We start from the raw sequence: 23942 nt of genomic DNA on the forward strand, positions 1-23942 counted from the left end.
TATGGATGTAGAAAGCAACAGTCCTTCTTCATTGTCTTATAGCTCCAAACTGAACCGGGAGACACACATACACCACAGTCTCCTCACAGGTGGTGCTATTTACTAATAAAAAAAATTCTCAGGAGATCCCTTCATGGATCTCTCTGTGTCTTGTCTAATTTGGCCCTAAGACACTATACTGAAACAGTGCAGCTTCCCTTTGCAGAACTTGTGGGGAACACAGTGTACAACATTTTTTTTAAACTTAAGATATCCCTTAAATGCTTCATTTATTAATGGATGTTCATTGAATCTCCAGTCTTTGGATGCTTCTGTTATATCGATTGATCATAATAGTGGTGAGGACCAAGAGAATGTTGACATTCCTGGAATGATACAGCTGAGGAGAGAAAGATGATGTCCTGCCAATGACGTTCTGCTAAAATTATTAATAACAGAACATCAGCTACTAATTGATCAATACGTATATGCTGCTTTTGAGCTGTCACAGGCATTCCTAAATTATTTAATGCTGGGATCTGGGTAAGAGGAGACAGATTCCCTTTGTTAAGAAAAAGCAATGTGAATTGAACAACAGTCATTGCAAAAACCTTGAGGATTACATTTACTGCCAAAAAAAGGGAGGGGGGAGAGGCTAGTAGAATGAGAAGAAAAATGCCTACAGCTTTCCATGTGATGCCCCATGCTTATTTTCCCGGTCCTTTAATGGTTGAACACATGGTCAACAGCAATTTAAATGCTATTGCTTCACATTATCAAAGCAGCAAGCACAGAGGCAAAATTTCACTACTTATTTAGGGATTTAATTGCAAAGCTTATACACCCACACACACACAAGGAAGAGTATAAAAGCTACCCAAATACAGAAGGGTATATCACAAGGGTTCTCCTGCTCATTTGGCAAATGTTTTCTAAAAAGCATAGCTCCTGTTTAGGAAAATGCCATTTGTGCTAATTAGGGATTTTGCTGGGATTCAGATTGGAAGACTCAAGGTTGAATTCTTTATCCATGACGTCTGGGGAGAAGGAATTGGAGAAGCCCCCATCTGTCAGCTGAATTACCTCAAAGGGCTACAATAAGGATAAAATGAGGAAGGAGGAACTCTTCCCACCAGGCTGAGACCTGCTAGCCTGAACTTCCGCCTCACAAAGGACAGGGTACAAATAAAAAAGACAGGATATCAATAAATAAAAACTGCCTTCACAGCCACCATTTTTTCTCCTTCTGGATGTTCACCCTCCAGTTTCACAAAGGTTGTGGGCTGGATCTGAAGGTGTTCTTCTGCTCACAAAACAGTGTGGAAATGACACCTTGGCGTCCAATCTCTGTGGCTACAGCAAGAATCAGAATCCCCCACATTACAAACATTGTTTGCCAAAAGTGATGGAGTCATCTTCATGCCCAGAATATCCAACGACATCTAACTGGAAAAGAAATCTAATACTGAGAGCCAGGATGAGGTAGATGTTAGAGTATCAGATTAGGATGTGGTAGACCCAGGTTCCAATCTACACTCTGCCATGGAAGCTCACTAGGTAACCCTGGGCCAGTCACTCTCTCTCAGCTTAACCTACCTCACAGAGTTGTTGTTGTTGTTATGAAGATAAAATGGAGGAAGGAAGGACAATGATGTAATCTGCTTTGGTGTAGTGGCTAAGAGCGGTGGACTCTAATCTGGAGAACTGGGTTTGATTTCTCACTCCTCCACATGCAGCCAGCTGGATGACCTTGGTTTCTCTCAGAGCTGTTCTCTCAAGAGCAGTTCTCTTAGAGCTCTCTCAGCCCCACCTACCTTACAGGGTGTGAGGAGAGGAAGGAAAGGAGATTGTAAATTGCTCTGAGACTCTGAGTGAAGAGCAGAGTATAAATCCAACTCTTCTTATTCTACTACTTTGAATCCCCATGGATGATAAAGGCACAATATAAATATCAAAATGAAGATTGGGACAGCTACGTGAAATCTTCCCACATCTATGAATATAACCTGCAATTGTCCTGTGAACAGAACTAGGGTTAGTTCCTGACATTATAGTTTCTTCACATGGCATTACAAATGCAGTGATAACGCTGCAGTAACAAGGACAAACATGCCAAGGACGTGTGGCTGATTGCTCTGTATTGGAAAGAAACTTCCTCACACACATAATCTGGCAGAATCTGTGAGTGACTGTAGACATGCCTTAGTGTACCGCCTGTGCGTGCTCCTTGCAACCAACATCATTTAAACCCTGAAATACTAGTGGAACTGCAAAAAGCATGAAGCAGCCTTTTGACCCTGGCCCATGCATATCAGTTGTAAGAGGTTCATGGACCTACCTCAGAAGTGCAGATGCTTTAAATCCAAGCTGTGCAGAGGTGGCTCTGCTGAATGACTTGTGGGCTTGTCCTTGGGCAGCCATACAGCTTTCTGGACTTTGTGAGCCTACTGCAACCCTTCTTTATCTTTCTTTCTTTTTTTTTGAAGAGCTGTGGTAGCATTTGGAAATCTGTTTGGCCAGTGGGAGAAACTCATGGAAAATATTACAACCAAGCCACATATAGTAGCCTTCGTATGGCTCAGATGAGGGGTGATTGCCATGTTTGTGTGACTCTGACCCCATGGATTCCAGTGGAAGTTTCTATCATCCGCTTAGAAGCATAAGCTTGACATTTATTGGTGAAGGCTCAGCAGTAGAGCATCTGCGTGGCATGTCAAAGATTCCAAGTTAAATCCCCTTCCTCTGCTATGCATGCAGAAGGTCCTTGGGATAAACGATGTATGCGGAAGGTTCCAGGTTCGGAAACCTGCATCTCCAGTTGAAAAGATCAGGTAGCAGGTGATGTGAAAGGCCTTGACCTGAGACCCTGGACAGCCATGGCCAGTCAGCACTAACTATGATAGGACAGTCATCTGACTCAGGAGAAGGCAGCTTCCTGGGTTCTTGCATTTTTGGAAAAACGAACTAGATCTCCTAATATTTCTATGCCTGCATTTTCCAGCAGTTCAGATTTATTTATTCCCTTTATTTGTACCCTACTTTCTCCTCAGTGGGGACCCCAAAGCGCTTAGACCATTTTTTTCCTTCTCCATTCTATCCTCAAAAGAACCCTATGAGGTAGGTTAGGCTGAGTCTGTCTGACCGGCCCTCGGTCACACACTGAGTTTCTATGGCAGAGTGGGGATTTAATCCTGGGTCGCTAACCACTACACCATGCTGGCCACATTAGAAAGAGAGGAAGCGTCATTATTACATATGTGGCTTCTTCAGTTGAATGCACCCCAGTAGTGTCATTAACACTCAAAGGAAAAAGAAAAAGATGAAGGAATCTTTTTTTTTTCTCTTCAAGAGATAGCACAAACATGTGGGGAGGGATCGGTTTTCATTGACAAAGGGCACTTTTACATATGCTAAAAAATGCAGCTTCAATCTACTTCAGTGACTGCTTGCAAGTAGATTTTGCCATTTCACACGGTAAAATCCTGTTGCAAAGAGCACTGAAAATGGATTGAGAGTACATTATTTAGGATGTTTGAAAGCTCCTAAAATCAGACTGGGAGGGAAAGTTAAACACTCTTTCCCCCCTGTGCAACTTGGATCTGAATCAGGCCCCCAAATAGCTTCAATTATCATTTTATAATTCTGCAAGGATTTGATCATGGATCTCCCTTTACCTTTTCAATTTTGACCCGATGCTTCCCTATTGAATTAGCCAGATAAAAACGTGAGATTAAATGTATCTGTTCTAAATTCTGAAGCTTAAATAGGATAATCATATTTAATATAAAAATGTAGATATATTTGCCTGGATATTAAATTAGTATTTCTTCCACCACTCAGTGGTTTATGTCAGCTAAAAAAAGTAAATTCACCTAGTTTACTATGTTCAATGCTATATCAGAGGCTGGATCAGAAACCTATATAGATTTGTTATTTTTGACAGGTATCGTCAAGATATTGTACCAATCTCTATTTTAAAAGCATTTGACTCTCTAAAGTGAACACGGGACGTCTCTAATATTGCAGATTGTTTCTTAAAAAGGGAAACAGAGCAATCAAAAGCTGCTACATCAAGAAGTGGGATCATCAAAATATTCTATAGTTACAGAAAACATTCCAGCATGTATGTATACAGAACAGGGTGGGTGGATATTACATTCACTGTTTGTGCAGTAGGAAGAAAAGACTAGTATAAACCCTGGGCCTTCTTCCCAGAAAACATCTGGCTATGGGCCTGTCCTGCATTCAAAAGACCTGAGTAAATTCATTCCTGATGGCATGCTTACAGTACATTACAAAACTTTTCTTTGAGGGTATATATGGAGAACTAAAGAGATGGTGATATAAGAAATAGACGAAAGGGTGATGCACAGCAGGGGTTGGGAAGAGAGAAAGAAAAGGTGGCACAGAGGAAAACTGAACAGGTTAGCGTAAGTCATAGGAGCAGCAGGATGTTTTTTTTTTTAAAGTGCTGTTGCATGTGGTTTTGCAAAGAATCAGCTCTTGCTTTGCAAAGTAGAAAGGCAAAAAAAGAGAAAATGTTATATGCACCAAGCAGATGACCGTAAAATGAGATATGCAGCAAAAACACGGTAACCCTCCAAGCATTGCTGAAAGATGTAAAACCCGATGCATTTTACAGTCTCAACATGGTGTATATAAGTTCTGGCAGCAATGCATGAATGCACGGCATTGGAAGGCAATACCGGCCACACCTTCTTGTATTGGGGTGTGTTTGTGTAAATGCAAGTGAGGCTTGATGGAAGAAGCTTAGCATTCGATGGAATGTCAAGATAAAATTTGGAATCCATAAAAAAAAAGGTTGAGAAAGAAACATATATGCACCATGGCATCAGTGGGCGACCATAAAATGCAAAAAGGCGATGGGAGTGTGATATGAAAAAACAAACCTTGGAGAAATATCGCATCCTTGCTGCATAAAGGCACCCAGGGAAAACCAAAGGCTGTTAAATATTCCAAACTCATTTGGAGGGTCAGGAGGGTTCTGAGGGTCTCGGGGCTCTTCTTGGTTGTCTTCCAAATGCCACTCGTAAGGACTGAAGCGACTGACTAGGAAAAGAACAACGCTGACGCCAATGTAAGCAAAGACTATACACATCCATATTTCATAGGCCAAAGGATCCAGAAAGGAGAAGACACCCGGTTTAGATTTCTGGGGCTTCTTGATCATGATAGAGATGCCCAGACTCATGAAAGGCTTAGAAAAATCAATGACTTCTTCTCGGACCAATGTTATGGTCAATGGGGCCACAGCAATGTCCGCTCTCTGGAAGACAGAACACACAAGAGAGAGAAAAGAGCATTACAGTTTAGCAACCAGAAAGCTTGACGTTTCAGACCTCATCATTGAAAAGTCCATCTCTCTAGATATCTGATATGTTGTCATATAATCACTGTGTGTCCAGAGGTGTACATCACTGTGTGTATAGTGATTTACTCATCCATTTTTCTGCAGTGGAACCTTTTCATGATTGCCACTGAATGCTTGGGTCATCATTCTGCAAATGGGCAAGATCGGCAGCTGTCCACAGACATGCATTCTCTGTTAGGGGTCCTGCCTTATTTATTTATTTTTGTTAACTTGCATTCTGCCCTTTCCCACGGACAGGCTCAGGGCAGATCACAGCAGCAGTTAAAATGGTTTTAAAACTTACAAACTAAAACCATAACAATACAATAAAACAAAGCATCATATATGTCATAGGCTGCAATTTCCATTGGGCACATTCTATAAATCCATACAATTGTAGGCCCAAGGATGTAATCATAAATTAAGATAAGATAGCATCATGACAGGTAAAGGAGGCCAAGCAGATAGAATAAGGACGCCCTCTGCCTCAACCAAAGGCCTGGTAGAATAGCTCTGTCTTGCAGGCCCTACGGAGGCAAGGAAGACCCCCCCACACACACCTTCCTTGATCTATCATTTTGAAGAATGTGCAAAATAGAAGTGTTCGGCAGGGTCTTTTCATACAGGGATTGGAACTGTAGTAGAATGGCACAGATCACTTTATAAAGAATAGGATGTTAGCATAAGGGTCTCCAATATGGTTCCTCCAAAATGTTGCTCTGGCAGGAGCTGCCAACATAGCTTAAAGATATTCACTGTGTGACTAAAGGTAAGCAGCTATTCTATGGCCAGTTTTGCTTTCTGCAGCAGCCATTTTGGTAGGGTTGCCAGGTCCAATTGTCCTGGTGGTGGGAAGGAGCCATATGGGAGCATGGGGGGCAAAACAACATCTATAGTTACCATAGTTTATGACAAAAATGCTAGAGTTTCAACACATGATGTCCCCAGTATGATGACATCATTTCTATGTGACATAATCACACCAACCACGTTGATGCGTGATGGGCCTCTGGGGGGGCTTCCCCCAACAGCCAGCTGCCCAGCAGTGCATCAGAACCTCAAAGACCGGGGGATCCCCTGACTGGACCGGGGATCTGGTAACCCTACATTTTGGGGCTGCACCTACCATGCTATGTCAGAATTCCAAGCGTGCAAAAATGCTGGGGACCACTGCTGTATTGCAATTCTTATTGTATGAACCACCTTGCTTTTACTGCATTGCCTTCTACCCTAGTAAATCACAATCTGCATTATGGTAAGTCATGCCTTGGACAGGGTTTTTTTGGCACTGTTTTCCATTTACGTAATCCTTGTCCTACTGCACTGTTTCCTGAATGTCTTATGCTTTTAGAATTAATTTTATACTTTGTAATCTGCCTTCAGTCTCAAGAGAGAAAGGCAAATGATAAGTAAAATAAAATAAATTACAAAGGATTTGAGATCATTTTTCTAAGGCACACATAATAGGGCATGCAAGCAAGTCTTCTTAGGTCTTATCTGATGGAAAGCTCACATGTGGCAACATACAGCAAGACACAAGAGACTGGACAAGGTGTTTTTTGCTGATGTGGTATTATCAATCTTCTTATCAAGCAAACACCAAAAAGCTTCCAAGAAAATTCAGGATTCTCCAAAACAGCATGAACAGCAGTGATACAATGTGATCTAGGAGTTCAAATATCTTGCCATGCACAATCTCACTGATACCTCCAGATTACAGAAAGCTGTAAACTCTTATTCTGTGACATCTCTGTTATGAAACCTTGGATATTGCCCACCCATGTACTTTTAAGCCTATCTTTATACCCACAAAGGTTCTTTTTATAAGGAAATTGGGAAGCTGGGGATTCTCTATCTATTGTTCTATGCTTGAATTACGGAATATACACTGACTGAATGTCAGAAGGCATCATCAGAAGGTTTGCTATCATCTATTGCAACATTATCCAATTTGGGTAATTCCCTCCCCTTCCCATTTGGGCAAAGGTCAACGATGGTGTGAAAATGAAAAGATGAAATGGTTCTTCCTGAACGTAGAAATGGATATCAAGAGATGCAGCCACAGAAATAGGGGAAAAAATGAGCTTTTGTATGAAACAGACATACATTTTTTTAGCTCTAAAAACAATCATTTAAAAGAGATGGTGAGTCATGGAGGAAGACAATCCAATCCCAGATTGGGGAAACAATGCTTATAAAATTAAATGTATATCTTCTGGGCAGGTTCTTGCCAGAGACAAACAGCTGAGACAAGATATAGGTGCTGTTCCTTTTGCTCTGCTCCTTCTCTACCCCCCCCCCCTCGCCTTCTCTGTGCTTTCTGTAGCCAGCAGGACCAATGGCTACATCAAGTCTGTGAACTTGTTCATCCATCCCTTGAATTAAATCCTGCCCAGGGAGGAGGGATGCTTCAGCAGCTGAGCTCCACTTGTAACTCTCTCCTCTCAGTGCCTGCTGCATGCACAAAAGGCTTTGATTGAAGGAAGGCAATCACCTCCACCAAGGCTTTCAGTGCCTTTCCTATCCACAAAATTGCAGGAAGGCAAAAGGAAAATGCTGCCCTTCGCTGCTGCATTTGTATGTGGGGAGAAAGGGTTCACCTGCTGAATTTCTGCCTGTTATGCCCACCATTCTATTTCCACACTCAGAGGTGGCCCACAGGTTGAAACATCCATCAGCATCTGATTTGCAGGTTTTTCTTCTCCTCTTCCCGAAATCTGTGTTGAGATTTCCTATCTGGGATCCAAAGACATGAGGTCACCGGAAGGGTAGAGAGCATTATGTTGATAGGAGACATATTCTGTTACTCTGTCAAAGCGGCAAGCAATTCCTCATCCATCTGAAGATTTACTGTTGTCCGCTCTGATTTAGTTTCTCATGAGAAAATACGGGCAAATTCTATCCATAGCTAGCATTCCACAAAGCATCTGAAATATGAGCAACGTGTCCAAGTTATAAATGGGTATGAAACCTTAGTATAGGGGCAAAGAAAATGTCTTTGTTCAAGACTCAGAAAGCCCATGGAATCATGTCTTTTTCACATGGTGCTTAGGCTGAGGTAGACAGAACATAAGAACATAAGAGAAGCCATGTTAGATCTGGCCAATGGCCCATCCAGTCCAACACTCTGTGTCACACAGTGGCAAAAAAATTATTTATATATATATATATATATACACACACACACACTCTGTGGCTAATAGCCACTGATGGAGCCTGGCTTTGAGTGCACCCACCGCCATGCTGCCCCTGGTGCCCTCCCCCCCCCAAATCTGCAGGTGGGTGGTGGAGGCAGAAGAGAGGAGAGAGTTAATTTCTCCTTCCATAAGCCAGGCTCCAAGTACCTCTGAGCACACACCCTGCTCCCACTCAGCCTTCCCAGGAAGGCTGAGCAGGGGCAGCACAGTGGTGGGTGTGCTCGGAGGTGCTTGGTGCTGTGTCACCTGCTCACCCTTACTGCCACAGGTGCCAGGGGGGCGGGGTCTAGGATGTCAGAAACCCTGGCACTGGCCCTGTAACTTGACTTGAGAGAAGCAAAGGGAACAGCACTACAGGGCATATTGGAGGTGCTGGTGAGATGTTTATCTTCTTCATCAGCTTGCCTCCTTCAGGAGCTGGGGATTACTGGCATGTGGATGAACTCTGTTATGGGTTCCTCTCCATTATAGTGGTTTCTGACTTATCAGCAATGGCACTTGAAGGGCACATGTGGCAGCAGGTTCCGTGCTGCCAAGGTAATTTCAGAAGAGGCCCCAGAGCGGAGGCGTGTTGGCTATGCTGTAGGAAGTAACTTGTTAGCTCTGACAGGTAAGTACACAAGCAGATGAATTATGAATTACTCGCCACTCAGTTCAGCTGTTGGTTTCCACCACAGACCAGAGCTGGGTCTCCATGCCTCTTAGTGCTGGCATTCAAAATTAATGCCATACATACAGAATGTGACAACCACTTTTCCAGACAAGACTCTCAGAGGCATTGGGAGAAATGCACACTTCTGCTTTCAACTTCTGCAATAGACTTCTAAGCTCCTGAGAGAAAGCGAAGCTGCAACACACACAATGAGCCATTTTATGGGACTTCTCTTCTGCAAAGTGCCTTGGGTGCACTTTATTATTATGCCCCCTACTAAGGGCTGGCATATGGCTCCACTGGTCTCCGCTGCACATATGTGCCCTCTCTACCCATCCTAATGCTGTCCTTCCTCAAAAGGAGCTCAGGGCACCATGCTGGCTCCCCCCTTCCCCCATTTTATCCTCAAGGCAACCCTGTGAGGTTGAGAAAGAGAGATCTGTCCACTGTCTTTATTCACTAAGTCTCAAGGCTGAGTGGCCCTCTGAACTCAGATCCCTCCAGTTTTGCACCAATATTCTAAAGACCACTGGATACACGAAGATAGTTTCAGAGGGCAGCCATGTCATCCTGCAGTAGAATGGTTAGTTTGGAGTCCAGGAGCATGGACTCAAATCTAACCAGGGGTAGAATTCTAGCAGGAGCTCCTTTGCATATTAGGCCACACCTCCTGATGTAGCCAATCCTCCTGGAGCTTACAAGACTCTTTTTTGTAAGCTCTTGGAGGATTGGCTACATGAGGGGTGTGTGGCCTAATATGCAAAGGAGCTCCTGCTAGAATTCTACCCCTGAATCTAAATGAATACATGAAGCTGTCATGTACTGAATCAGACCATCAGTCCATCCAGGTCAGTATTGTCTGTTCAGACTGGCAGCAGCTTTCCAGGGTTTCAGGTGAAGATCTTTTGTATCACCTGCTACCTGACTCTTTTAACTGAAGATGCTGGGGATTGAACGTGACCTTCCACATACCAAGCAGATACTATGTCACTGACTCACAGTCCATTTAGCCACTGGCTCCCATCATCCTAATCACTACAACATACTGCCTCACTGCAAATTCCTTTTCTCACCCACTTCTCTGAAATGATAAACTCATATCCGAAATTTCTGTGGTGGAAAAACAGCTTGTGGGATGAGGTTTCAGGGTGAAACTGACAAACACGGAAAGGGTGCAGCAATATCTCCCATGCGTAATCTTGTAAACCTCTATCATGTCACCCCACAGTCGACGTTTCTCCAAGCTAAAGAGCCCCAAGCGTTTTAACCTTTCTTCATAGGGAAGGTATTCCAAACCTTTAATCATTCTAGTTGCCCTTTTCTGGACTTTTTCCAGTGCTATAATATCCTTTTTGAGGTGTGGTGACCAAAATTGTACACAGTATTCCAAATGAGACCGCACCATCGGTTTATACAGGGGCATTATGATACTGGTTGATTTGTTTTCAATTCCCTTCCTAATAATTCCCAGCATAGCGTTGGCCTTTTTTATTGCAAACGCACACTGTCTTGACATTTTCACTGAGTTATCTACCATGACTCCAAGATCTCTCTCTTGGTCAGTCTCTGCCAGTTCAGACCCCATCAACTTGTATTTGTAGCTGGGATTTTTGGCCCCAATGTGCATTACTTTGCACTTGGCCACATTGAACCTCATCTGCCATGTTGACGCCCACTCACCCAGCCTCAACAGAGCCCTTTGGAGTGCCTCACAATCTTCTCTGGTTCTCACCAGAACAATTTAGTGTCATCTGCAAACTTGGCCACTTCACTGCTTACTCCCAACTCCAAATCATTAATGAACAAGTTAAAGAGCATGGGACCCAGTACTGAACCCTGCAGCAACCCACTGCTTACTGTCCTCCACTGCAAAGACTGCCCATTTATACTCATTCTTTGCTTCCTATTAGTTAGTCAGTTTTTGATCCTCAAAAGGACCTGTCCTTTTACTCCATGACTCTCGAACTTACTAAGGAGCCTTTGAAGAGGAACTTTATCAAAAGCTTTCTGGAAGTCAAAGTAAACAACATATATTGAGTCTCCTTTGTCCACATGTTTTTTCATCCCCTCAAAGAACTGTAACAGGTTAGTGAGGCAAGATCTTCCCTTACAGAACCCATGCTGAGTCTTCCTCAATAACTTGTGTTCATCAATGTGCCCACTTATTCTGTCCTTGATAATGCTTTCTACCAGCTTTCCCGGTATTGAAGTCATACTGACTGGCCTGTAGTTTCCTGGATCTCCTCTGGAACCCTTTTTAAATATGGGGGTGACATTTGCTACCTTCCAGTCCTCAGGAACGGAGGCAGATTTCAATGAAAGATTACATATTTTTGTCAGGAGATCTAGAAGTTCACCTTTGAGTTTTTTCAGAGCCCTTGGATGTAGTTTTTAATTTGTCAATCAGTTTTAGGACCTCCTCTCTTGTCACCTCAATCTGACTCAGGTCTTTCAACACTGCTTCCAAAATTAGTAGTTCTGGAGCGGGTAAACACTTCTCATCTTCCATTTACCTCTTTTAAAGTGAAGATGGAGGCAAAAAATGGATTCAGCTTCTCAGTCATTTCCCTATCCTCCTTCAGTAATCCTTTGACCCCTTGGTCATCCAAGGACCCCACTGCCTCCCTGGCTGGTTTCCTGCTTCTAATATATTTGAAGAAATTTTTATTGTTTGTCTTTATGTTTTTTGCAATATGCTCCTCATAGTCCCTTTTTGCCTGCCTGATCACAGTCTTGCATTTGATTTGCCACTGCCTGTATTCCCTTTTATTAATCTCACTTGGTCTAGCTTTCCACCACTTAAAGGAATCCTTCTTAGCTTTTACAGCTTCCATTTCTTTGTTTGTTAACCATGCAGGCCTTTTTTAATACATGTTTGTGCCTTTCCTAGCTTGTGGTATATATTTTATCTGAGCTTCTAGGATTGTAGTTTTAAATAGCCTCCAAGCTTCCCCAAGGGGTTTGACTGTATTTACCTTTCCTTTCAGTTTCCTCTTCACATGCCTCCTCATCTCAGAGATTTTACCCCTTTTAAAGTTAAACGTGGTTGTAATGGTCTTTTGGGGCAACTCCCTATTTATACAAATGGTGAAATCAATAAGATTATGGTCATTGCTCCCAAGCGGTGCAATCACTTTTACATCTCTCACCAAGTCTTGGGCACTACTTAGGACTAAATCCAGGATGGCCCATCCCTGGTAGGTTCTGTGACCATCTGCTCAGTAGTACAGTCATTGAGAGTGTCTAGAAACTCAATCTCTTTCTCTCGACCAGAACACATACTGACCCAATCAATCTGTGGGTAGTTAAAATCACCTATTATGACACAGTTTTTACATTTAGCCACTATCTTTAATCCTTCCATCATATTATAATCATCCTCTATCTTTTGATTTGGTGGGCGATAAACTCCCATAGTTAAATTTCCTTTTGGGCCCTCTATTTCAACGCAAAGCATTTCTAGAAGTGAATCTAATTCTCTGACCTCAGTCTTACTGGACTGTATACCCTCTCTGACATACAGAGTCACCCTATTTCCAACCCTTCCCTCCCTATCCTTCCTATATAACATATCCAGGAATCACTGTGTCCCACTGATTCTCCTTATTCCACTACGTTTCTGAAATTCCCACAATGTCTATGTTTTCCCCCAACACTAAACATTCCAACTCCCCAATTTTACTTTGAACACTTCTAGCATTTATATACAAACATCTATAATTTTCCAGGCAAGTTAGGCCCGCAACCTTCTTCCTGCTGCCTCGAGACTTTGGCAGACAGTCCATACTGTTTGTCACCATCTCAGTGGACAACTCTGATCCATTACCCGGTAGAAAACTAACCCGTCATCTCTTTGAGATGAGTCCTCTTAAATCAGAGACATTTTATCTCCTGTCGGCTTTCCCCCAAGATTTAGTTTAAAAACTGCTCTGCCACCTTTTTGATTTTAAGTGCCAGCATCCTGGTTCCATCTGGGGAGAAGTAGAGACTGTCTCTTTTGTACAGCTCTCACTTGTTCCAGAAAGCATCCCAGTGCCTAACAAATTTAAACCCTTTCTCCCTACACCATCGTCTCATCCACACATTGAGTCTTCTTATTTGTGCCTAGTTCTCCAGCCCTGCACGTGGAACAGGTAGCACTTCTGAGAAGGCTACCTTGGAGGACCTGGCCTTAAGTCTCCCGCCTAGCAGCCTAAATTTTTCCTCCAGGATCTCATGACTGCATTTCCCCACATCGTTGGTGCCAACACAACCACTGGCTCCTTCCCAGCACTGTATCAGCCTATCTACAACATGCACAATGTTTGCTACCTTCGCAACAGGCAGGCAAGTCACCATACGGTCAGTACGTGGTTTTGTCACCCAGCTGTCTACTTGCCTAAGGATCGAATCACCAGCTACCAAGACCCCCCCTCTCTCCCTGCCCAGGGATGATTCCTTGGTGCAAAAGGATACCTGCTCACCAACTGAAGAAGAGGTCCCTACCGAGGGTGCATTCCCTTTATCTTCAGCACGGTGCCCTGTTCCCTCTCGACCCTCATGCTCCCTGGCAGCAATGGGGCTGCCATGTTCAGAATGGGGCTCATCTAATACGTTCCCGAGAGTCTTCAAGTGCCTAACTGACTGTCTCTGCTTCTCCAGGTCAGTCACCTTGGCCTCAAGGAACTCGTTCCCTGAGGACCAGGAGCTCCTTGCATCGAGCACACACCCAAGACTTCTGTCCTGTGGGCAGATAGTCATACATGTGACACTCAGTGCAAAACACTAGAAAGCCCCCACCCCCACTGCTGGCATTCTACCTTCATGATAGCTTTTTAAAAAATATACAGTCCCCTTTTAAATCCTGTTTTTTTTATGTGGCTCTCCTTCTGGAGGGTCTACTTACCTTATTGGGAACACAAGGAAAATAGGAATCTGGGTTCCTGGTCCTTACACAGTCCCCAGGCTAAAAGTCACAGGTCAAGAGCCCTTTAGCCCTTTAGCTCTCGCCCTTTGACTCGCGCCTCTGGCAAAAGGTGCAGCTTAATAATGCAAACAGGGTGGGGCCTCACTTTGCCCCAGAACACAGCCACTCCTAATCAGCAACAATCACCTTCAGCCTACTCAAACCAAACAACAGCAGTTCCCCAGCAACCACAAACTCAGAATTTTCAGCAATCACACAGTCACACAAACTCCAAACTTCTCAGTAACTTCCCCAGCTGTTTAGAAAGCCAAACCTCACCCTTATAGCACTTCTTATCTGCTCTCTCTCAGAGCTCTCTGAAATCTTCATCACCATGCAATGAGTCTGGGGATAAGTGCTAGAGTGTCACTCTGGTGTGATGCCGGTGCTTCCAGGTCATGTCAAAAGTGATGATATCATGAAGTGGCAAAGACCCCTCCCCTACAGTAAATATCTGCCTCCCACCGATCTACTTCTGGTTCCCATGCCAAGCCTGGTGACCTATATGGGACAATGAAGTGGGGTTAAAAAAGGGCTGTTGCCCTGTTTGTGGGCTTTGGAGCATCTAGTTGGTCGTTATGGGACATAGGATTATGGACTGGAGGGACCTGTTGCTGAGTTCTTAAGATCTTCTTTCAGTATACCATAACTTCGGAATCAAACCACATTTAGTGCAAAACATGAAGGAGTCAATGGAACAATATAAACATTTTGCCCAAGTTATAATTGTAAGAATATGAAATCTGTCCTGGGTATTAGCATAAAAAGTGAGTTGTTAAGAACCTAACAGGAGCCTTGTTAGATCAGACTAGCAGTCCATTGTTCTGTTTCACATGGTAGCCAAACAGTTGCCCTAGAAGACCAACGATCAAGGCCTTCCCTGACTTTGCCTCCTGGGACTGGGTTTCAGAGGTGCACTCCCTCTGAATGTGGAGGTTTCTTTATTCATTTTGGCCAGTAGCCACTGATGGACAGGTCCTCCATTAATTTTTCTAAAATTTCAATTTTATCTTATATAAATATTTAAAAACATGCATAAAATGAACTTTCTGCTTCTGCAGGATTTAACAGTATTCTGCAACAAAGAACCCTTTGTCTACAAAGGAAAACATGATATATAGCCCTCAGGTTTCTATGTGACCTTTCAAAATCTCCAATGCAGAAATAGATCCAGAACATGAAATAGGAATATTTACTTTTGCTTTTGGAAATGATTTAAAGAAACCTTTTCTGAGGGAAAAATAAGCTTTATATCTTTTAGAACAAATGGAAAAGTTTCAAATGAGGAAAGCATGAAAGAGCAGCTTACAAAATCCTTCTGCAAAGTTAGCATCTGCTAGGTTATGTCAAGGCAGATTTATATTTCAGCATTCTATCATATAATTTTGAATATCAGTAACTTAGCATCTGTGGGGAAAGGGGCATCACTGATAAATGGGACCTTTTCATATATTTATCTTAGATTTCAGCTGAGATCCAAGATAATGAAGGTGTTTAGGTATGATCATGAACTGTCTTTGGAAAGGGGCCATGTATTCAACACTACGAGAGCCTATAAAATGTCCCCAGATGCTGTTTTTACACACAGTTGTCAAAACAAAGCTTAAATTGCTTCAACCTGTTTCAATGCATATGCAAAACTTAAATTTGCTGGAATACTAATTCACATTCCCAGCAATGGTTTTTTCCTACGAAAAAAGCATGAGAGAAGGAAGACAGATCATGTTGGGGGACCTCAAAAATTTAACTATTTTATTTATATATTTAGTACATTTTTATCCCCGCCTTCCTCCAAGGACTTCAGAGCATTGTGGACCGTTCTCCTATCCCCTGTAAGAGAGATTAAGCTGAGAGCATAGGACTGGCAGCCTACTTCCTCATCCCCCTTTGTTCTGCCTTTCCCCTTTTCCCTTGCCTGTCAACTCAACTGCACTCAGTGTTCTAAGGTAAGTGAGCATGCTGAGTCCTCACCTGGATTTTTTGGGGTATGTGAATGCAGAAAGCTCTTCTGAATTCACAAACTAGTTTTTAAATAAAATATCCAAAGAATTTCCTGGACATGCAGAAACTCCAACCTTATCTGTAAGTGGGCTTATAGTACTTAACCATCACATTTGCTATCAGAGTAAACAAGCAGAGGACGTGTAAGGTATCCTAGGCAGAACTAAATAATGGAGGGGACTGAGTAAGCCAATTGCCCCATCACCCTTTGCTCTGCCTCCTTTAACTGTAGGCTTGCCAGCCCCCAGGTCCCAGAGGGGGATGCCCTGGTTTTGCAGGCTCCTTCCTGCCACCAGCCAGTGGGCTGGTAGGGGGAAGCCCCGCCCCAACAGCCACCACGTACCTTTAAACCTGTGCAGGCTTAAAAGAAGCCTGCAAACTGCCTGTGTGTGTGAGCCTTTAAATCTTTGTGTGTGAACCTTTAAATCTGAGCAAGAGGGAAAGTGAGTGAGTGGGGTGAGTAGGCAGAGCCATGTGGGTCTTCCTAGTGACTCTGTGAAGCATGTGAGAAAACAAAAGAAACAAGCAGAGTCCCTCTGTTTATTTGGAGGAAAACTCCACCCCCTAGGCTGTTCTGCTTTTGTTTTCTTGTCAGTCTGAGGAAGCTGGTTGAAATACAGCAGATGTATTTGCCCAAGTGAGATCACAAAGTGTGCGCATCTGTATTGATTTTGGCTGCTTTGTGAGCGCATGTGTGTGCATGTCCTCTTTCATTTAGTGGAATGCAGCTGCTGGTGGATGAGGAAATGATGATTGTATTCAGGGGAACTGCATTACTGTATTTTAAAAATTAATTTTAGGGAGTGGAAAAGTCTCCTGGCTACACACGCAAAGTCCCCAGATATTTTCTGTTGGACTCGGCATCCCTATTTAACTGACTCACAACCACCTCAACATCCTATGCTTTCCAAAGCATGCTCAGTCCTCATCAGGCCATTCTGAGATTAGCCCACTTTATTATTAGATATAATAAGAATTCAATAATATAAAATAACAACCATGATGTTAGAATGAATGTCCAAAATACAGATAATCATTGACTGTTACATGGACAATTCCAATGAATGGTTGAAATTATAGATTTGCACTAGAATGATATTAAGATTGATCATTGCACGCCAGATCAGGGACTGCTGATACAATGTCTCCTCATATTGGACATTCTTTATAACATATACAATGTGATGTTTCTGTTTGCATGCATACACGAATGCACATTTTTGAAAGTGCCAATAAAAGCGTAGCCTTCTGCTTGTATTGCCACTTATTCATATGGTGTTTGATTATGTATGAATGCTTTAAAGGCAACTTACCCCATAGACCAGCTCACCCACCATGCCATTCCACATCTTTGTATCAGGATCCCTTGCTCCATATTTCCCATCAGGAACAATGGACAGTTCATATTTTATTCCAACATGTTTTGCTATTTCATAAGCCAGATCGACGCAATAACCTTCATATTTCTCATTTCCTTCTTTTTGGTCAGGGGTCTGCTTGCGCATTACATAAGGCGCTTCCTGTGAAAGGAGAGGAAGAAAACAATATTAACAGTTTTTTGATATAAGACACATCAATGTATCTCACGGTACCCTGTTCTAGAAGTTTTCAAGGGCCCAACTCCTGAACCACTGCACTGAAGCAATGGAAGTGATATTATCAGGAAACCAAGGAGAATTATAGACAAGGTTGGGGGACCTATGTCATTCCACCCAATGTCCCATTCCCTTTGGGACTTTCTCAATGCAAAAATAAGGCCTGTTCTGGCATTATCCCAGCTCATCCTCTCCATCTGCCCTCTTCTCTATAACAGAAGCAGCTTCTCCCAAAAGGCAGTCATGGAACAACCTGCAGGTGTTACTTTTCTGCCAACCATGCTGTTCTCAAAGGCAAAAAGAGGACTTTTGTAGCTTCAGGGAAGCAGGTAAGGAAGCCAGCCTCCAGGTGGGACCTGGGGATCCCCCAGAATTACAGCCATCTCGAGACCACAGAGATCAGTTCCCCCAGAGAAAATGGATGCTTTGGAGGCTGAACTCTATGGCATTGTAACCCACTGAAGTCCCTGGCCTCCTCACATTCTACTCCCAAGTCTGCAGGGATTTCCCAACCTGGAGGTTCCAAATCTGGAGCTTCCCTGCCAGGGAGGTGACACCCTGGCAACTCTAGAAGTAGGTGCAAAGGGGCAGAAAGGCAGGACAATATCAGCTGAGAACTGAAAAACTGGAACAGACATGAGTGTCAATTCAAGCCTTAAAAACCAGGCTAGGAGGGAGATGTTAGTGAGGTAAGATGGCGACCTTCTTTTCTGCAAGGCTGCCTAGTACCAACATGAGCTTTTCAGCCAAGTGAGCACCTGCGTTAGTTAAATACAAGGCAGCTGCCATGGAACTTACGAGGATGGTGGTGACCACAATGGTCCTGTTCTCTACAGATGAGGTGTCATTAGAGACCGACGGGTCAATTGCGGGTACAAATCTTTCGTATTCATTCCAGTAACCAGCCTACCAATGAAGATTGCGTATGTTAATGCAGCGCTTGTGCCATGTTAAACACTTTACCAACCATGCATGCAACAATTGGTCTTCCACAGGGAGAAATTAAACTATTTTGCTGATTGGCACTCCAAACACGTTACATAAATTATTAGCCGAAAGCTATTTTTTAAAAGTGAAGGGCTGTTATTAAGGATTGCATGTGGGAGGGCTTATATCCTCCTCACTTTCCTTCTTCTGTCACCAGGTGCTTGGAGCTATGGCTGAGATGAAACATTTGCAAGTTTATGTTTTAATTTTACTTCTTTGTATCTTTTCATCCACATATTGTTAGATCAATTTTAATTACATGACGTATATCAAAGAACAGGTGCAAATACATATATACATTTATAGAATTCAGACCCTTAAAGCCAATTTTTATAAAGAAAGGCAAGGATATGAGGGAGCCTGATCTCCCCTCAAAAACCCACTAGAGAGTGGTTCTGGTGTAGTGCTTAGAAGTTTGGGCTATGATCTGACAGTCCTGGGTTTGAAGTCTCATTCTGTCACAAGGTTTGTTGGTGGACTTCGAGCCAATTACAGCCTCTCAGTCAACTCCACCGTATGGGGTTGTTGTGAAGATAAAATGGGGGAAAGTAGAACTAAGGCTACAACTCTGAGCTCTTTGGAGGGAAAGTGAGATCACAGCACACTAAACTGCTTTGTGGAAAGGAAGCAGAGAGCCCATAGGGGCAATGCCATGTGACGCTTAAATTTTGCAATACTCACAAGAGTGTCATAATTTTGTTTCTCTTTGTTCATCACAGGAGTATCTCAATCCCATGTCATGGAGCAACATACAGAGGCTGGTCTTTCCTTATCTGTACAACTACCCTGAAGAAGAGATTGGTCTAAGAGGGACTCCTTTGGCTGATGCAACCCAGCGAGCTTAAAGGCGAAGCGAAAGTTTGAATCTAGGCCACAATGGTCCTACCCCTACAATGGACCTAAAATCTTGCTTTTTATAACAAACAAACTGTTTGGACCCCATCCCATTTTATTAAACTGAATCAGTACATTCAAGAAGAAATATTGCTTTTGTTTGTATACAACTGATGACAAGATCTAAAACAAAATATCACTTCTTGGTAGCAACAGCAAAATGGTGCTGGTCACTTACCTTCCTCGGTCCACCGGGTCTCATTTCATACACATCAATTGTATAATTAGTTCTACGCCCATAGGTATCAAATTGGATATTTCCAGTCATTCCTTGCACTTGAACCTTAAAACAAAAAATTGTCGCATATTGAAATAGAAGAGAGTATAAGACTTCCAGAGAGTGTTAGAACATTTTTATCCTTTCGAGGTGCTTCCACCCACATCTGTTTTTTCCAGGTGGAACTCATTCCTTCTATTTGTCCCACAGTTTACTTATCTCATTGTCAGAACAGCAGATAGAAAGAAAACAGGATAAAAGTTTTAGCTAACAAATGGAATAACATGAATAATAACAGCAATGGGATTATTTTAAAAATGCACTTTATGAGTAATAAAGTTACAAAAATATGAATCTATTAAATACAATAAAAATTTTCTACAGAGGAAAATGGATGAGGACATTCAAAAATTGTCAGAGATCAATACACAAATGAAATTTTGATAAGTTTGCATTGTGTGAATCTGGTTTGTTTTCTTCATCTACAAACAGGTGCCCAACTTCAACAACTGCCTCCAGTTTGCATATATCTGATTCATTAATCTTTGATTAGTTAGGTATTTAAATAAAAACATCTCCCAAAGTCTAGCTAGATGCTGAGATTCAGAAGGGACTTGATTAGCAAGTCATTTACCATTTCAATGATGGTAGACCCACTATGTGATACCGGGCCCTGTAATAATTCCCCAAGTAACAAGAACAAAATGGACATAACTAACAAAGACTAACTACTGTCATTGTAACAGTAAGTGGCTTGCTAATCAGAATGGAAAATGAAACTAATTTAAAGCAATTGCTTTGCCCCTAAGGGGCCCTGACAAAATAATGATACTATTAAATAAGGAAGCATCACAAATTCACAATTGCTCATGATATTCACAATTGCTCATGAGATACAATTTCTTTTGACTGTTCCTTGCATCTACCACACTTAAATGAAAGGAAGCTGAATGGGGGTGTGGTCCTGTTCAACTCCTGTTCCTCCCAAAGATGATTGCTGAGCAGATGCTCCCAGGAAAATAACACCGAATGCAGAATAAATATAGCCAACATTGTTTAGTTCTTAGTAATATCAATTATTTATTCATAGAGCATCATTAATGTGCTTTACGATACACAAGATGACAGGTCCCTGCCATGCGTGACTTATAGCCTAAAATTTGGCAATGGGGAGGCTAGCTGAAGGCAGGAATCAACAGGAGAATAATGTCCATTCATTCTAACTAAATGTGGTTAGGCTTAGTTTTGGTATAGAGGAGGCTTCATAAGAAAAGGCTGCGTGTGGGGGGGGATCAGAAGAAAGTGGGGGGGGCATCACACAGGTATTCTCAAGTAACATGGGAGAAAGGAACAGGATGCCTTTGAATGGCTGAGGGTGGTGAACCTGGAGGAGTGAAAGATACAAGCAGAGGTCCGTCAGGATGGGAGAGAAGTAAAATAAGTAGAGATAAGGCTATGGAGGACTTTGAAGACAAGGATGCGCCCTTGTCCAGGAGCGCCCAGGACAAGCATCCCACAACCTGGACAATAAAAGTGATTAATGATTTTGGAAACAGAGTCCTGAATTCCTACAGGTAGGCATGTAGCCAGTTGGCAGGGTAGTCTTCTGTACTGACACATCTACTGACAAAGAGAACATTACACTTATGCAGTCTCTGAAGGTGTATCTATACTAGAAGTTTACATCCAGTTTTATATCAGTTTTAACTCTAATGGCTTCTCCAGTCCTGGGAATTTTAGTTTGGTGAAGATAATGAGGATTCTGTCCTTGAGATCCCTGCCATCCCCCACACTGAGAACTACAGTTCTCAGGATTCTCTGGGGCAAGTGAAAGACTATTTAACTGCCTGTGGTATACAGAGATACCCTACCAGTTAATTCTCACATGCAACAGAATCAAGCAATATCAGTTTCCTGTGCTCTTAGTGACAAATATACAGGTCTAAGTGGGAGGCAAAATATACCTCACTGTACCCTAAGGCTCCATGGTTGGAAGGGATGAGTCGACAGCCCACCCTCAGATTTCTTAGGCTTTGTGATGTCTGAAACTGTAGGAGGGCCTGATGTTGAAGCTGAAGAATTAAGCTCTGGCTACATGCAACTGAGAGGCCAGTTTACAAGGAAGTAGCCCAGTTTCCATTGCCCTAGCCAATCAACTTAACAGTTATGAGTAATGATCAAGATCTGCAGGACCCACCAAAATCACTCAAGAATCTCCTTCGCAATGCAGGCTTTGCTGGAGACTGAATCAAATGAATGGCAGAACCATCTGCCCACTGTTTGGGCATTGTTGGGAGGCATGAGTCACATCTGCCACCCAGGTCACTGCATTGTCTCAAACAGGCTCATCTTCTCCCCCCGCCCATTAAATCATCTAGTCTCACCCCTCTATTAGCAACTTCCACACAGGAAAGTTCAAACTCTTCAATACCAACTTGGATTCTGGCATTTCCTCCAATGAGAGCTCATTCTAATGTTTCTCCAGAGCAACCCCAAACTCACCAATGGCAACATGGATCCTAAGATTTGGCCCAATGCAGAAGTGCAAGCAAATAGCTCTGCCCTAGTAGTAAATGCTCAGGTGAAAAGTCCTGGGTTGGTTGGACTGATGGCCCAACTCAAAATAAGGCAGCTTTGTAGGTGGAGTTGGAGGTGCCCATCTTTTTTTTTTGTAAAACAAAAGTAAAAAAATAAAAGCAGCACATTCATATGAGATAATCAAACTTGTTGCTTTATTGGGCACGCATAGCCAAGCACATTTCCAGGTGTCCTGAAGATAATCTGTCATTCAGTACATGGTGAGGGGTTTCTGCTGTTCTTACGGTTGTCCTTACCATTTTCAGTGCTCTTTCTATATCAATTCCTTGGCTCCAAGGCACAGCTGGGTTCGCTAAGCAGTCTCCTGCACTTCCTCTCCGGGAGACGTCAACACGTTGCCTTCGGAGATACCGGAACGCTTCTGCTATGACTAGTATGGCATCGTGGGTCAATGCAGATGTGTACTAAAGAAGATGCAAAGGAGACAGTTTGACAAACGGCATTCTGGGAATTGCTGGTGGCCTGTTGTTTTCCCCCTTGGAACAATCACCCTGACTAATCGCTACTCTTTCAGATGTCAAACTTCATTTTGCAATGACACATTGCACACACTTTGTAATGCCCCAAACAGTGAGGAGTTCTTGAGGCATGTCCAGAGGTAGGGATTCCTGTAGAGGGGAGAGCACTTGGCAGAATTTGATTTTTTTAGAAACAAGCTGTCAGTGGTGGCAAAGAGGCATTCCCAAGAACCATAGCTACACAACTATACAAACCAGTTTCAGTTAGAAAATTTCTACTTTTTTTTCTCTCTCTCTCTCTCTTTGCTATTCTTTCTGTGGGTCAAACTGGATGAGGAAGGTCTGTATTCAGCATCAGCATACTGAAGTGCTTTGTCTTAGTAAACAACATTCATACAGTAGGGTTGCTAGCTCTGAGTTGAGAAATATCTGGAAATTTGGGGGAGGGGGTAGAGCCTGTGGAGAGTGGAATTTGGGGAGGGGAGGGAGTTAAATGGGGTATAATACCATAGAGTCCACCTTCCAAACACAGCCATTTTCTCAAGGTGAACTGATATTTATTGACTGGAGATTATCAGTTGTAATAACAGGAAATCTCCAAGCATTAACTGGAGGTAGGCAACTAGGCGTCCCAAATCCCCCGCTTTTCCTGGTGACCCCCGATTTGATGCCTTCTTCTCCCGCTAGCCCAAACTCTGGAAAGCGGGAGGGAATGGCGGCCCTTCCCACCCAGCCCCGATCTCAGCACCTTTTCCTTGCCCTGCCCTTCCCACCCAGCCCCGATCGCAGCAGCCTTTCTTCAGTTTTCCCAGGCTGCTTCCGGTCCCAATCAGCTGGCTGGCGGCGGAGGGGGGAGAGAGGGAGCCCCGCCTGCAAAGGACCATGTGCCTTTGCACCTCCAGAGGCTTGACTTGAAAGGCTTCTATTTAAAATGGTGTGTCTGTGTGTGTTTCTGTGAAGAAGCTGGCAGCAAATGGTGAGTTGAGAGGCTGATCCACTGCTTCAGACTGGCCAGAAGGGGGGGGGGGGGGAGAGGGAAACGTCTTTA

At 43.1% G+C, this 23942-nt stretch overlaps 1 protein-coding gene across 8 annotated transcripts in view; it reads right to left on the minus strand.

The window, feature by feature from the left end:
- GRIA3 (glutamate ionotropic receptor AMPA type subunit 3) overlaps positions 1–23942 on the minus strand; it is a 259885-nt gene that overhangs the window by 57104 nt on the left and 178839 nt on the right. For all 8 annotated transcript variants that reach the window (XR_009555986.1, XM_060250297.1, XM_060250296.1 and 5 more), the window contains exons 7-11: positions 22673–22840; positions 19800–19904; positions 18539–18646; positions 17459–17665; positions 4890–5266 (exon numbers count right to left, since the gene is read on the minus strand). Coding sequence is in view for 7 of the 8 variants with exons in the window: in XM_060250297.1 (XP_060106280.1) it covers positions 4890–5266; positions 17459–17665; positions 18539–18646; positions 19800–19904; positions 22673–22840 (965 nt within the window). In the remaining variant the exon portion in view is untranslated. The remainder of the gene's footprint in view (positions 1–4889; positions 5267–17458; positions 17666–18538; positions 18647–19799; positions 19905–22672; positions 22841–23942) is intronic.

This window comes from Heteronotia binoei, chromosome 11, assembly GCF_032191835.1.
Source record: "Heteronotia binoei isolate CCM8104 ecotype False Entrance Well chromosome 11, APGP_CSIRO_Hbin_v1, whole genome shotgun sequence".
Classification (NCBI taxonomy): domain Eukaryota; kingdom Metazoa; phylum Chordata; class Lepidosauria; order Squamata; family Gekkonidae; genus Heteronotia; species Heteronotia binoei.